This window comes from Lepidochelys olivacea (genome assembly GCF_965140295.1).
Source record: "Lepidochelys olivacea isolate rLepOli2 genome assembly, chromosome: 10".
Lineage (NCBI taxonomy): Eukaryota > Metazoa > Chordata > Testudines > Cheloniidae > Lepidochelys > Lepidochelys olivacea.
The window spans coordinates 33,688,533-33,703,970 of NC_140420.1; the positions used below are offsets into that span (position 1 = coordinate 33,688,533).

At 48.1% G+C, this 15,438-nt stretch overlaps 1 protein-coding gene across 2 annotated transcripts in view; it reads right to left on the bottom strand.

The window, feature by feature from the left end:
• ADCY9 (adenylate cyclase 9) overlaps positions 1–15,438 on the bottom strand; it is a 190,461-nt gene that overhangs the window by 14,452 nt on the left and 160,571 nt on the right. For both annotated transcript variants that reach the window (XM_084642296.1, XM_084642295.1), the window contains exon 7: positions 639–798. In XM_084642296.1, coding sequence (XP_084498422.1) covers positions 639–798 — 160 coding nt within the window. The remainder of the gene's footprint in view (positions 1–638; positions 799–15,438) is intronic.

Sequence of the window (15,438 nt, forward strand, 5' to 3'; positions counted from 1 at the left end):
AACCCTCTCGGACTCCTTTAACTTTTTTCGTGCTGGTGTGGGCTTCACACCTCGTTACAGGCCCACAGTTCTACAATCAGTCCAATAAGGAAAAAATTCACCTTTAAATTAAAGAAAATATAGCTTTAATACACTGGAAACGTCACCAAATTACGTAGAGAAAAAGAGCTACAGGGCCATTTAGAAGAGGACTAATAATTTTTGTGTTGCTGAAAATACTCCACCTATTTTGACAGTGTGCAAACACAGCACTGCTGTTGATATGACAGACAGACACAATCCACTGCTAATACCATTACTGCTGCTGAACTTCAGCAATGAGCCACGGAAGTCCTTAAGGATATTCCGCATCTCATTGGATAAGGAGTTCCCGCTCAGAAATTATGCTTTAATATATTGAAAAATTCCTAAGATGTGTTCAAATTTATTTACATTAAATTCTGCCTAAAGGTAATGTTTGTAAAAAAAATAGATTCATTCTACTAGCAATACCATCTTACAGAATCAGACCTATCCTCTTGAGAGATATAGATCACATGGATGAAGGGAATGGGGAAGGGGAGAAGACAAGGAGGGAGCCAATCTACTCCATTAAATCTAAAAGAAAGTTAGACAGGATACATTGTCCTAAAACTTACATGTATGTTGGTTTCAAAGTCAGAGGTGAAATGTGAAAAAACTGCAAGAGCCGGGAGGGAAACTAGGATTGCACCGATGAAATGTCGAGGCAGCCAGCCAGCAATCACCTCCAGCAGGCGCTTAGTACAAATCATCACCTCCTCCAGAAAGAATGCCATTCTGGAACAAATGAAAGCACAAACCAAATTTTTTTTTCCCCCAATGCATCACTTAACGTATCTGATTTACCTATAATAATATGGTCATTCCAGTTGCTATAGTTAATGTTGCATAACTAATCAGAGCGTAACTCCATGCTATCACTTGCTTATAACTTCCTGAAACAATCAGTGTTCGGTAAAAGATGAACCATTTTTTTTACAAAAGCTTGAAGATTTCTCTTCTATCACTTGGAAGATATGAGAGTGTGGGGAAAAAAAGCATGTTTTTCCCTGTTTACAAAAAAATTGGACTGTTTTTTGAAGTAAATGCTTTTGTACGTCAAAAAAGTTGTTTAAAATAACATTAAGAACATTGGAAAAGCGGGAGTGTGTATGGACAATTAACAACTTTGTTAATCAGTTAGCTTCAGACTTAAAGACTGTTTGGGTAGATGCTTTTCTAGCATTTTAAAGTCTTCTGAACTAGCTCTCCCAATGCCAGACAGCTTGAGAGAAAGAAGCTGCCCTCTGAAATCAACCCAAGTTCTTCTAAGGTATCAGACTCAGTACCTTCTTAACAACAAGAAATGGGAGGAGAGTGTGGGCTCATGACTGACTGGATCAGCAAGACCACAGTGCATAAAAAGAAGTCATGCTGAGCACTTTGGGAGGCCAGCTGGCAGCTCACATGCTCCTCCAGCAGCCCATTTGTATTTGTTATGGCAAACACCAGTGTAGCTGGAACTGCCCAAAGCACTCTTTGGGAAGAAACAGTCCTTGCCTCAACTGCTTACAAGCTAAAGGCCCAAGCCTCTCAAGTGCTGAGTGAACCATATGGGGAAGCGGAAAGCAGTCTAGGGCGGGGTTCTCAACCTTTTTCTTTCTGACCCCCCCTGCGCAACATGCTATAAAAACTCCATGGCCCACCTGTGCCACAATAACTAGTTTTCTGCATATAAAAGCCAGTGCTGGTGTGAGGAAGTAGCAAGCAGGGCAGTTGCCTGGGGCCACAGGGGCCCCCACAAAGCTACATTGCTCAGGCTTTGCCTTCAGCCCCAGGTGGCGGGGCTCAGGGCCCTGGGCTTCAGCTTTCTGTCCTGGGCCCCAGCTAGTATAATGCTGGCCTTGCTTCACAGCCCCCCTGAATCCTGCTCGCGGCCCCCCAGGGGGCCCTGGACCCCTGGTTGACAACCACTGGTCTAGGGAAAAGTGAAGTTTATCCCCATGTACCATGGGACTCCTATTACTGAAGAATTTAATTGAAAAAAAAATCCAAGATAGTTCTCGGGGGGGAAAAATGTAGTTAACACAGGAGCTAAAGTTGCACAAAACTATCCATTATTTAAAGAAACAAACCTAAAGAAACATAACTTTCAAAATCCACAAATATTAGCTAGTCTGGAAAATCACAGCTGATATTCAGTTTAAAATTAAAAAGAAAATTAGAAAGTAACATAATGAAGGTCATCCAAACTACCTAAACTTTGGACCTGCATCAAGCTGCCCACAGAGCAAATGAAAATAAGGAAACAGTCCTTTCCACACAACACATAACTTCACAGGATCAGTGATTCTGAAAACTGAAGTGATCTAACTCGACTACCGCATTCTTGCTGATACACTAATTGTACATTACTAAAGCATTCAAACCAAAGTGTGTCTGTTTTTATATTGCTACATCAAACTACTCCTGCATTCTTTAAGACCATGCTCAATTACAGGAGAGAGAGAAAGACTTTTACAGCTTATCACCAAGAGAGACCATATTTGGGACAATGGCTTGGGAAAATGTCCCAAAAGTATATTGGATTTTAACTGTTACAAAGTTTCATGCTGTGAGACTAAGCATAAACTCATAGTTACTGTACCTGGGACTAGTCACATTTTAGAGCCTGAACAAAAATTAGGTAACCAAATCACTGGGGCAAAGGTTCACATTTAAGTATCACAGAAGTATATGTAGAGCATCAAAGCCACATACTCTTGATTTCCTTGACTCTACTGGCAAACAGTGCAAATAAAATAGATTTAGGATCCACTGAAACAGGATGAATAGCCCTTGTCAAAACTTCCTTTATAAATATGTTTTCAACCTAAATACCAGATGTGATGGACATGCAGAGTGGGGGGCTGGCAGAGAACAAAGGCAGAACTAAAGTTCTTTGGAGGACTCTAATACTTCGTTTTCATACTTTCTGAGGAGGTCTTGTTTGTTTGTCAGTGTAACTTTAATTTTGAATTTCCGGAGTAAACTTTTGTGGTTCTTGTGAGAAAACTACAATATCCTTTTAAGGGTCGAGGTTTTCTTGTTTTACTTCAGCTTAATAAAGCTTTTGTTCATCTGGGAATGCATTCAGAACTACGGAGAGAGAAAGAGAGAGTTATGGGTAGCAAAAGGATGAGGAGGGAGAAATTTGTAATATTTCAGTGCCTCACAGGAGGGAGCTAATAGGCTTTTTAAACTCCAGTGGAAATTGGATTTTCCAGTTTAGATTAACAGGTTTTTATTGAAGAAAAAAAAATAACTACAAAACCTTACTTCATATAAAGAAAAATACTTACCAACAAAGAGTCTGACAATAGAAAAAATTTACAAGGCAAAATAAAACAAAATACTCAAATTATATACAGCATTAGCTCAGCTTTGCTCTGCTGGAGTTAATGGTAAACACCCAATGATTTCACTGGAGGCAGATTTAGGCTGATGCTGAGTACCTTTGAAAATCCCACCCTAAATTTACCTCTCTGAAAGTGAAATTCACTTCCCTACATAAAGTATGAATATTAAATGTTTATGTGAGTGGAATATGGAGAGGTGGGAGCAATGATATTCAGCCCCCAACATTGGTTGCCTAGACTCGTCTCCCCTTCCCAGCTGCTTCTCCAGCCAACGTGTTACAATACAACATAAGAACACAAGAACTGACACACTGGTTCAGGCCAATGGTCCATCCAGCCCTGTATCCTGTCTTCTGACAGTGACCAATGCCAGATGCTTCAGAGGGAATGAACAGACCAGGGCACTTATTGAGTGATGCATTCCCTTTCATCCACTCAGAGCTTCTGTCAGTTACAGCTTAGGACAACCAGAGCAAAGGGTTGTCTTCCCGATCCTCTTGGCTAATAGCCATTGATGAATCTCTCCTCCATGAACTTATTTAATTCTTTTTTGAACTGAGTTATACCTTTGGCCTTCACAACCACCCCGGCAATGAGTTCCACAGGTTGACTGTGCATTGTGTGAAAAAGTACTTCCTTTGTTCGTTTTAAACCTGCTGCCTATTGATTTTATTGGGTGACTCCTGCTTATTGTGTTATGTGAAGGGGTAAATAACACTTCCTTATGCACTTTCTCCACATCATTCATGATTTTACAGAGCTCTATTATTAGGGCCCTACGAAATTCACAGCCAAATGCATCATGGACTGTGAAATTTGGTCTTTTGTGTGCTTTTACCCTATACAGACTTCACAGGGGAGACCAGTGTTTCTCAAATTGGGGGTCCTAACCCAAAAGGTAGTTGCAGCGGGGGTGGTCACAAGGTTATTTTAGGAGGTTGTGGTACTGTCACCCTTACTTCTGCGCTGCCTCCAGAACTGGGCGGCTGGAAAGCGACAACTGTTGGCCAGGTGCCCAGCTCTGAAGGCAGCACCCTGCCAGCAGCAGCACAGAAATAAAGGTGGCAATAATGTACCATGCCACTCTTACTTCTGCATTGCTGCCTTCAGAGTGGTGTGGCCAGAGTGGTGGCTGCTGACTGAGGGCCCAGCTCTGCAGGCAGCAGTGCAGAAGTAAGGGTGGCAATACCATACCAGGCCATCCTTACTTCTGCGCTGCTGCTGGCGGCAGCTCTGCCTTCAGAGCTGGGCTCCCGGCCAGCATCCGCTGTTCTCCAGCTGTCCAACTCTGAAGTCAGCGCCATCACCAGCAACAGCACAGAAGTAAGGGTAGCAGTATCGCAAGCCCCCCTACAATAACCTTGGGACCCCCCACAGCTCCTTTTTGGGTCAGAACTCCTACAATTACAATACCATGAAATTTCAGATTTAAATAGCTGAAATGATGAAATTTATTATTTTTAAAATCCTACGACCATGAAATTGACCAGAATGAACCATGAATTTAGTTGGGCCCTATCTATCATATTCCCCTCCTCAGTCGTTTCTTTTAAAAATCTCTCCTCATGTGGAAGCTGTTCCATACCCTAATACTTTTTGTTGCCCTTCTCTGATCTTTTCCCAATTCTGAAGCATCTTTTATGAGATTCGGTGACTGGAACTGTATGCAGTATTCAAGGTGTGAGCGTACCACGGATTTATGTAGTGGAATTTTGATATGTTCTGTCTTATTATCTATCCCTTTCCTAATGGTTCCTAACAATTGGTCAGTGTTTTTTCACTGTTCCTGCACACTGAGCAGATAATTTTCAGAGAACTATCCAGTGACTCCTAGATCTCTTTCTTGAGTGGTAACAGCTAATTTACACCCCATCATTTTACATATATAATAGGGAATATATTTTCCAATGTGCATTACTTTACATTTATCAACATTGAATTTTGTAAGACATTTTGTTGCCCAGTCACCCAGTTTTGTGAGATCCCCTTATAATTCTCCAGAGGCTGCTTTGAACATAACTATCTTGAATAATTTTGTATCGCCTGCAAACCTTGCTATCTCACTGTTTACCCTTTTTCCAGATAATTTATGACTTGCTGAACAGCATTGGTCCCAATACAGATCCCTGTGGGACACAGCTATTTAACATTTTCCGTTTTAAAAAGACAGTTACCTTTTCCATAACTGGTGTTCTTCGAGATGTGTTGCTCATGTCTATTCCACAATAGATGTGCGTGCTTACCACGTGCACCGGTGCCGGAAGTTTTTCCCCTAGCAGTACCCGTAGGAGGGGAGTGCCCCCTGCAACCCCTGGAGTGGCGCCTGCCTGGCGCGGTATAAGGGGAGCTGTGCTTTCTCCCCACACTCAGTTCCTTCTTGCCTGACAACTCCGACAGAGGGGAAGGAGGGTGGGATGTGGAATAGACATGAGCAACACATCTCGAAGAACACCAGTTATGGAAAAGGTAACTGTCTTTTCGTCTTCGAGTGATTGCTCATGTGTATTCCACAATAGGTGATTCCAAGCTATATCTGTTGGAGGTGGATAGGAGTTCACAAGTTCTCAGGATGGAGTACCGCCCTGCTGAACCCAGTGTCATCCCTGGTTTGGGGGATGATCACATAATGCGAGGTGAACGTGTGAACCGAAGACCACATGGCGGCCCTACAAATATCTGGATGGGGATGTGGGCCACGAAGGCAGCCGACGAGGCCTGTGCTCGAATCGAGTGTGCCCTCACGATGGGTGGCGGGGGGGGGGACACCCACCAGCCCATAACAGGAATGGATGTACCAAGTGATCCAATTGGAAAGCTGCTGAGTGGAAATCGGCTGGCCCCTCGCACACTTAGCCGAGGCGACGAACTGTTGCAAGGACTTTCTGAACGGCTTGGTCCGCTTGAGGTAAAAAGCCAGAACTCGCTGCACATCGAATGTGTGGAGACGGCGCTCCACACTGGATGCATGAGGCTTGGGGCAGAGGACCGGTAGAAAAATGTCCTGACCCATGTGGTAGGGAGAGACCACCTTCGGGAGAAACGCAGGGTGTGGGCGGAGGTGGACCTTGTCCTTATGAAAGACCGTGTATGGCGGCTCAGAGGTCAGGGCCCTGAGCTCCGAGACTCGCCTAGCCAACGTGATTGCAACCAGGAAGGCCACCTTCCATGAGAGGTGAGACCAGGAGCACATGGTCAGTGGTTCAAACAGGGGCCCCATGAGATGAGCCAACACCAGGTTTAGGTCTCACTGCGGGACCAGGGGTCTACAATATGGAAAAAGACGGTCCAAACCCTTAAGGAACTGGCCAGTCATAGCATGGGAAAATACCGTGTGCCCTTGCACTGGCAGATGGAAGGCCGATATGATGGCCAGGTGCACCTTGACTGACGAGGGCGCCAGGCCCTGGGCCCTCAGGTGGAGGAGATAATCAAGGATAAGCTGGATCGGGGCGGCCACAGGGGGACACTGCCCACCTAGAAAACCGGGACCACTTTGCCAAATCAGTGCGGCGAGTGGAGAGCCGTCTACTTTCGAGGAGGACGTGCTGAACCTGTTCTGAGCACGTTCTTTCCTCTCCACCTAACCACTGAGCAGCTACACCTTGAGGTGAAGAGCTGCTAGGTTGGGATGGAGAAGGTGGCCTGGGTCCTGAGAGAGCAGGTCCGGGCAGAGTGGCAACGGCCACAGCGGAGCTACCGCCAGGCCCGTGAGGGTGCCGTACCAATGCTGCCTGGGCCATGCTGGGGCAATCAGGAGGACCCGGGCCTTGTCTGGCTTTATCTTCTCCAGGACCCTGCTGATTAGAGGGAATGGGGGAAAGGCGTACAGAAACCGGCCTGACCAGGACAGGATAAAGGCATTGGAGATAGCGCCCCTCCCAGGCCCCTACTGGAGCAGAACCAGGGGCATCACCAGTCCTGCTGAGTCACGAATAGGTCCACCTGAGGAGTTCCCCACCTTTTGAAGAGCCGGTGGGCCACTTCCGGGTGGAGGGACCACTCGTGTTGTGAGGAAAAATCCCTGCTCAAGCGATCCGCCCTCTTGTTCCAGGAGCCCGGTAGGTGAAAGGCCTTCAGGTGGATGTCGTGGGCTATACAGAAGTCCCATAGCTTGAGGGCTTCGTGGCAGAGGATCAGGCCCCGCCTTGCCTGTTGATATAGAACATCGAGGCTGTGTTGTCCGTGAGGACCCTGACTACCTTGTCCTCCACCTGTAAGCGGAAGGCCATACACACCAGTCGCACGGCCCTGAGCTCCTTGACATTTATATGCAGGGTCAGGTCTTGAGCCAATCACAGGCCTTGGGTCTGAAAGTTCCGCACATGGGCCTCCCAACCCAGGGCTGACGCATCGGACACCAACTCCAACAACGGAGGCCTGTCCCTGAACGGGACCCCTTGGAGTATGTTGTTTCAGGTGGACCACCACCGTGCGGTGGTGATCACAGAGTCCAGCATGGTGAGGACCTTGTCCATCCTGTCCGTGCCTGGGAGAACTTCGAGATCAAGAGCTGGAGGGGCCTCATCCTGAGTCTGGCGTGACGGACCACGTACATGCACGCCAACATGGGACCCAAGAGCTGCAGGCAAACCCTGGCTGTTGTCACCGGGAACCTTGTGACTGAGTTGATGAGACCCTTCAGGGTCTTGAATTTGTCTGGCAGGAGAGAGGCCCCGGATGATGCTGAATCCAGGAACGTGCCGATAAACTCTATGCGTTGGACCGGGACTAACATGGACTTGGTGTTGTTTACCAACAGGCCCAAGGCAGTGCACATGGACAGGAGGAGCGCCACGTGATCCCTCATCTGTGACCAGGAGGTGCCCTTGACAAGCCAATCATCCAGATAGGGAAATATCTGGACCCCTCGCCCTCTGAGGTAGGCCGCTACCACCGACCTGCATTTAGTAAACATCCTGGGGGCAGTGGACAGACCAAACGGGAGGACTGTGAATTGGCAGTGATTCTGTTCCACCAGGAAACGGAGGAAGCGCCTGTGCCCCTCGAATATGTGGATGTGGAAGTACGCGTCCTGTAGATGGAGGGCAGCGTACCAATGCCCGGGATCCAGGGAACGGATGATGGAGGCCAGGGAAACCATGCAGAATGTAGTGGTTCACCATGTAGTGGTTCAGGACACAGAGGCCCAGAGTCTGGAAGGTCGTGCAGGAGTCCTTCATGCCATGCAGGCTTGTATCTGCTGCAAACAGAGCTTTCCTGTCAATCGGGAGATCCTGCATAGAAGACTGTGCCCCGCTGGACAGCCCAGAGAGCAGGAGCCATGACACCCATCTCATGGACACCGTGGAGGCCATGGATCGTGTGGTCGTATCCACAGCATCTGAGGCTGCCTGCAGGGACGCCCTAGCGGCCGCTGCCCCTTCCTCCACTTGCGCCTTGAACTCCTTCCTACCGTGCTCCTGGAGGGAGTCCTCAAACTTGGGTGGGGAGCCCCATAGACTGAATTCATACCGGCCCAGGAGAGCCTGATGGTTTGCCACTTGTAACTGGAAGCTCGAAGACAAATACATTTTCCTTCCGAAAGAGTCCAGTCTCCGAGAGTCTTTGTTCTTTGGTGTCAGGGCTGGCTGACCTTCCATTCCCTGTGGTTGACCGACTCGACCGCCAGGGAGTTGGGTGCTGGGTAGGTATACAAGTACTCATGCCCCTTAGTGGGTACAAAGTACTTACATTCTGCCTTCTTAGAGATGGGGGCCAACAAGGCCAGTGTTTGCCACAGGGCATTTGAAATCTTAGCCACCTCTTCACGGAAAGGCAAGACCACTCTACCCAGTGCCGACAGGGACAGTACGTTAAACAGGGATGCTGAGAGCCCCTCCATCTGCTCTGCCTGGAGGTGGAGGCTTACTGCCATCCTCTTTAAGAGTTCTTGATGGGCCCTGAAATCCTCCTGTGGGGTGGAGGGGGCGGGGCAAGGAGGCCAGTGCGGTGCTCTCAGTATCGGCTGGCACTGGAGGGTCCACCACCTGATCGGACTCCAGGCATGGTGCCGAGGACGTATGTCCCACCGACCCTTTTCTCGGGGGTCTGGAGAGGGAGGCCGACGGTGCTTCCGAAGCTCCGGCCACCGAGCGAGCTCCCACCGGGGGCTGCGCCGGAGCCCACCGGTACCATTGGGCCGGCCACGAAGCTTGGTGCCACTGCACCTGCTGTGGCACCGGTGGGGCTGGCTGTTCGGATTGGCTGGCCTGGCCCATTGAAGGATGGCTACGAATGGAGGCCGGGCGTAAGATCTGCTGCGGTTTCTGGACTGGGAGAAGCGGCGGCGCCAGGATCTACGTTGGCCACGGGACTGCGATCTCTATGTGGAGGACCGGTACCCATGGTAACAGCTGCTCCGCGAACGGCCTCGACAGGTGGACCCGTGACAGCGAGACACTGGCGATCGACGCCTGGGGCTGCAATGTCTTGGTAAAGACTTGGAGCGGGAGTCCGAGCGGGAATGGCATCGATGACCGTGCTGTGACCGACTGCGGTACCCCCTCCGAGACGAGGACCATTGGCGATGCCTGCCGCGGTCCTGTCGATATTTGCTCCTTGAGGACAAGCGGTACTGAGAGTCCCGGCTGGCCGGAACTCAGCCAGACAATCTGGTAGGCATCAAGGGCAATCCACATGGACTCTGCCCTGAACGGTCGCTGGGCGGTGAACGGCATCAGGAACGTTCCCTTGACCAAGACCAGTATCGGGACGGAGGCGACTGTGGAGATCCCAGTGGTGGCTTGCCTCTGGAGCATGGGGCCGACATTGGTGGCGCTCCAGGCACCAGCATGGACATAACGTCCCAGGCCGCCTGGAGGGCTTCAGGCGTAGAATGTATCTGGACAACCGGAGAGGCCTGTTCCGAAGGGGCCGGGCTACTCCGCTCAACGTGAGTCAGAGGCCTGGGGCCCAGTGGGGATTGAGGACTGCCCGATATGGGCCTAGCCTCTGTCCAAGACTTCCCTCGGTGCCGCTGTGAAGAGTCTTCCTGGCCCTCTTGGGGTGCCCTGTGGATGGGGAGCAGTGCAACTGGTCGATGGCACCGGAGGGTCGCCACATATCGACGCCGCAGTGCCAGGTACCGGTTCAGAGTGGCGTGCCGGAGCTGGGGTCAGCGCCGACTCCATCAGGATGGACAGGAGCCTAATGTCCCTTTCTCTTTTGGTCTGAGGCTTAGACTTGCAAATCTTGCACCTTTCGCTGATACAGGTTTCTTCCAAACAGCGCAAACAGTCTGCGTGTGGGTCACTTCTTGGCACAAAACGCCTACAAGAGCTGCACGACTTAAACTCCGGGGCGCAGGGCATGCCCTGGCCCGGGCTCACTGACTAACTCAACAGCTAACTACAGGTACTAACGCTGAACGAATGAATGAACAGTTCTGGGGACAAGCTAGAGCAAAGCTGGAACAGAGTAGTTCCGATGCACCTTCACTGGCGGCAAGAAGGAACTGAGGGTGGGGGGAGCACACACCTCCCCTTATACTGCGCCAGGCAGGGGCCACTCCAGGGTTCGCAGGAGGTGCTCCCCCGCATAGGTAATGCTAGGGGAAAAACTTCCAGCACTGGTGCACGTGGCGAGCACACACACCTATTGTGGAATACACATGAGCAATCACTTGAAGAAGAACTGACCATTTATTCCTACCCTTTGTCTCCTGTCCTTTAACTAGTTACTGATCCATGAGAGGATCAGTATCCCAAGACTGCTTACTTTGCTTAAGAGCCTTTGGTGAGGGACCTTGTCAGAGGCTTTCTGAAGTCCAAGTACACTATATCCACTGGATCACCCTTGTCCATGTTTGTTGACCCCCTCAAAGAATTCTAATAGATTGGTGAGGCATGATTTCCCTTTATAAAAGCCATGTTGACTCTTCCCAAATAAATAATGTGTTCATTTAGGTGTCTCATGATTCTGCTCTTTACTGTAGTTTCATCCAATTTGTTTTGTACTTAAATTAGGCTTACTAATTGGTGTTAAATTAGCTATCCTCCTGTCACCTGGTACAGAAGGTTATTTAAGTGATAAATTACGTATCAGTTAGTAGTTCTGCAATTTCATATTTGACTTCCTTCAGAACTCTTGGACAAATACCATCTGGTCCTGGTGATTTATTACTGTTTAATCTATCAATTTGTTCCAAAACCTCCTCTATTGACACCTCAATCTGGGACAGTTCCTCAGATCTGTCATAAAAAAAGAATAGTTCAGGTGTGGGAATCTCCCTAACATCCTTTGCAGTGAAGATTGATACAAAGAATTCATTTAGCTTCTCCGCCATGGACTTTTCTTCCTTGAGTGTTCCTGTAGCACCTCGATCATCTAGTGATCCCACTGATTGTTTGGCACATTTCCTGCTTCTGATATACTTAAAAAGTTTTTGATGTTAGTTTTTATGTCGTCTTTTGCTAGTTGCTCTTAAAATTCTTTTTTGGCCTGCCTAATTATGCTTTTACATTTGACTTGCCAGAGTTTCTGCTCCTATTTTCCTCAGTAGGATTTGATTTCCAATTTTTAAAGGATGCCTTTTTGCCTTAATCACTTCTTTTACTCTGTTTACCCAAGGTGACTTTTTTAAAAAATTTGGGGACTATTCAGTTTGAACTTCTATTATGGTGTTTTTAAATAGTTTTAATGCAGCTTGCAGACATTTCACTCTTGTGACTGTACCTTTAAATTCTGATTAACTAGCTTCCTCATTTTTGTGTAGTTTCTTTTTCTGAAGTTAAATGCTACTGTGCTGGGCTTCTTTGGTATTTTCCCTCCCACAAGGATGTTAAAATTAATTACATTATGGTCACTATTACTGAGTGGTTCAGCTATATTCACCTCTTAGACAAGACTCTATGCTCCATTTAGCACTAAATCAAGAATTGCCTCTCATCCCTTGTGGGTTCCAGGACTAGCTGCTCCAAGAAGCATTCATTAATGGTGTCTAGAAACTTTATCGTAGCATCCCATCCTGAGGTGACATGTACCCAGTCAATACTGGGATAGTTGAAATCCCCCGTTATTATTGAGTTTTCTATTCTCTAATCTCTCTCTCTCTCTCATCATTTTACAATCAACTTCCTGGTCAGGTAGTTGGTAGTATAGTCCTACTGTTATACACTTATTATTCAAGAATGGAATTTCTATCCATAGAGATTCTATGGTACATTTTGATTCATTTTAGATTTTAACTATATTTGACTCTATGCTTTCTTCCACATATAGTGCCACTCCCCCACCAGCATGACCTACTCTGTCATTCCTATATATTTTGTACCCTGGTATTACCATATCCCATTGATTATCATCGTTCCACCAAGTTATTGTGATGCCTATAATACCAGGCACTCAAGTCCTCCCATCTTAGTATTCAGACTTCTAGCATTTGTATACAAGAACTTATAACATTTGTCACTTTTTAGTTGTCTGCCAGTTGCATGGGACAGTAGGGCCACTGGATGTCTATAAATGCAGATCTGCTACTCCTCTCCAGCCTACCTCCAAAGTGACCTTCCATCCTATACTCACACAGGCTGGCATGGAGGCCAGTTCTATGGCATGCAGTGTATGCAAAAACACCCCTGTTTAGCAGGTCAGCTAGTTGATCCGCCCCCACCAAAAAAACAAACAAAAAAAAGCAAAGAAAAAACCCCAATGCCAACCTACATACATACCCCATGCAGAGGGCCTTGTGCTGGACATCCACACGACGGTCAAATTTTACCCCAGCTAGTCTTCTGGCAACCATTACGATAAATCTATCAGCAAACCTGATTAGCTGATCCCATGATGATCCTTTCTTGCAGTGGTCTCCAAAGTGGGGTGCGTGCACCCCAGGGGTTGCGCAAGACCATCCCTGGGGGTGCACGGCAGGAGCAGCGCCGCCGAAGGAGCACCGCCAGCACGCCGGCGGCAGCTCGGCTCTCCCCGCTCCGTCTTCGGCAGCACACCGGCAGCAGCTCAGCTCTCCCCGCTCCGTCTTCGGCGGCACGCCGGCGGCAGCTCAGCTCTCCCCGCTCCGTCTTCGGCGACACGCCGGCGGCAGCTCAGCTCTCCCCGCTCAGTCTTCGGCGACACGCCGGCGGCAGCTCAGCTCTCCCCGCTCCGTCTTCGGCAACACGCCGGCGGCAGCTCAGCTCTCCCTGATCCGTCTTCGGCGGCACGCCGGCAGCAGCTTGGCTCTCCCTGATCCGTCTTCGGCGGCATGCCGGCGGCAGCTTGGCTCTCCCTGATCCGTCTTCGGTGGCACGCCGGCGGCAGCTTTTTTTTTTTTTTTTTGCTTCCTTAGAGCTGGCCCTGAGGGTGCGCAATCCAAAAAGTTTGAAGAGCCCTGCTTTATTGAAGCAAAGTATTTGAAAAAGCCACCATGACTTCCAGAACAATGCAAAATTCTACATTTGATAATAATATTTACATCTTCACATTGATCCTTTGGCATAGGATTTATCGCAATTGTACTATTCCATATTTTGGTATCAAAGCTAATTTTATTTAACCCTATTTTTCAGTCCAGTAGCTGCCAAGAAGTTGTGCTGTGCTAGATGCAGCACCTCCCTTCAAGCAGTAAAAGGAAGCACTGCACTGAATCCAGACTTCAGTGGGAGATGCAGTAAATTAATGGCTGTGGGGGCAGTATCGGTAAATGATGCAGTATCAGTGTCTGGCACAGCAGCAGAACCAAAGTGTTAAACATTTAAGATGCTTCTACAGACTGTATTTCAAATGAGGGATTTCAACAAATGGTTGATGGAGAAAACAGAAGAGAAACAGGGGAATGTTACAATCATTTCTGTATTTGTCAGTAGTTTAAAATCAGTTGTAGTCCCAATTCCTGGTCAACAACAAATTGTTACGCTTCAATCCAAAACCACTTGGCATAGCAGTAACTTAGTGGGATGGTGTGAGGATCTGTAGGCCTGGAACCTCCATCCGCTTGCTCCTGGTTCTACATCACCAGCCAACAGCTCTGGTAAAGTGAGGAACAGCATCCTATGAGCCCCACAGGTTCAGGCACCACTGGATGTTCAACCCACAGAAGTCCTGACTGCAGGAGCCTACCACCTTCTGTGACTGGCCCAGGCACAATATTTAAGACTCATGGGAAACATCTGGAGGCTGTCTCTGCAACTAGGCAGATTCCTGGCTTGTTGCTGCAAACAGTCCCTGCAGCACACTCCTGATACCCTGCCTTGCTCCTGTTTCCTGACCCCAGACCTGCTCTTGATACCTGGGCCTGGTCCCTTGATTTGCTCCTAACTCTTCACCCTGCCTTAGTTCCTGCTCCCCTTCACCGCTCCTGACAACTCACATTGCCTCTGTTCCACTAACAACCCTGCTTCCGCTGACTCACTTGGCTCCAACCCAGTGTGGCTCATCAACATCAACACTGACCTGATTTTATGGCATGGCACTGCTATGGACTGAGAGAGAGATCAAAAGACAGATTCATAACAACTCCATGAAGAGACAGATCTATGTGATCAGGGATTTCATATTAAAAGAACTGATGGCCTGTCAACAGACCAGATACAGGGAACAGAAGAGTGTGCTGTCTGTCAGGAGCAAGGATATGAGATGTGAATGTGAGGATGAAGAGGATCCTGATGGGAGAGTGGAAACATCCAGTGGTTGTGCTGCATGTCAGGATGAATGACACTGCTAGATTCCACCTGGAATGGACCAAAGATGACTACATTTTTCTGGGTAAGACACTTAAAGAAGTGGAAGTTCAGGTGATTTTCAGCTGAGTACTTCTGGTCCCTAGAGAAGGAGACTGAAGGCATGACAAAATAGTGAAGATCAACAGATGGCTCAAGGATTGGTGCTATGAGGAAGGTTTTGGGATGATCAATCATTGTGTGGCATTTACAGAAAGAAGACTGTCTGAAGCATTTACAGAAAGAAGACTTTCTGATGGTCTGAGATACTAATCTTATGGGATAAAGGCTGGCATGATTGATAAGAAGGGCTTTAAACTAGGTGATAAGGGGAGAAGATTGGTAGAGACTCATGCAATCGCCATGCTTGGTTCAGTACACAGGAGCAG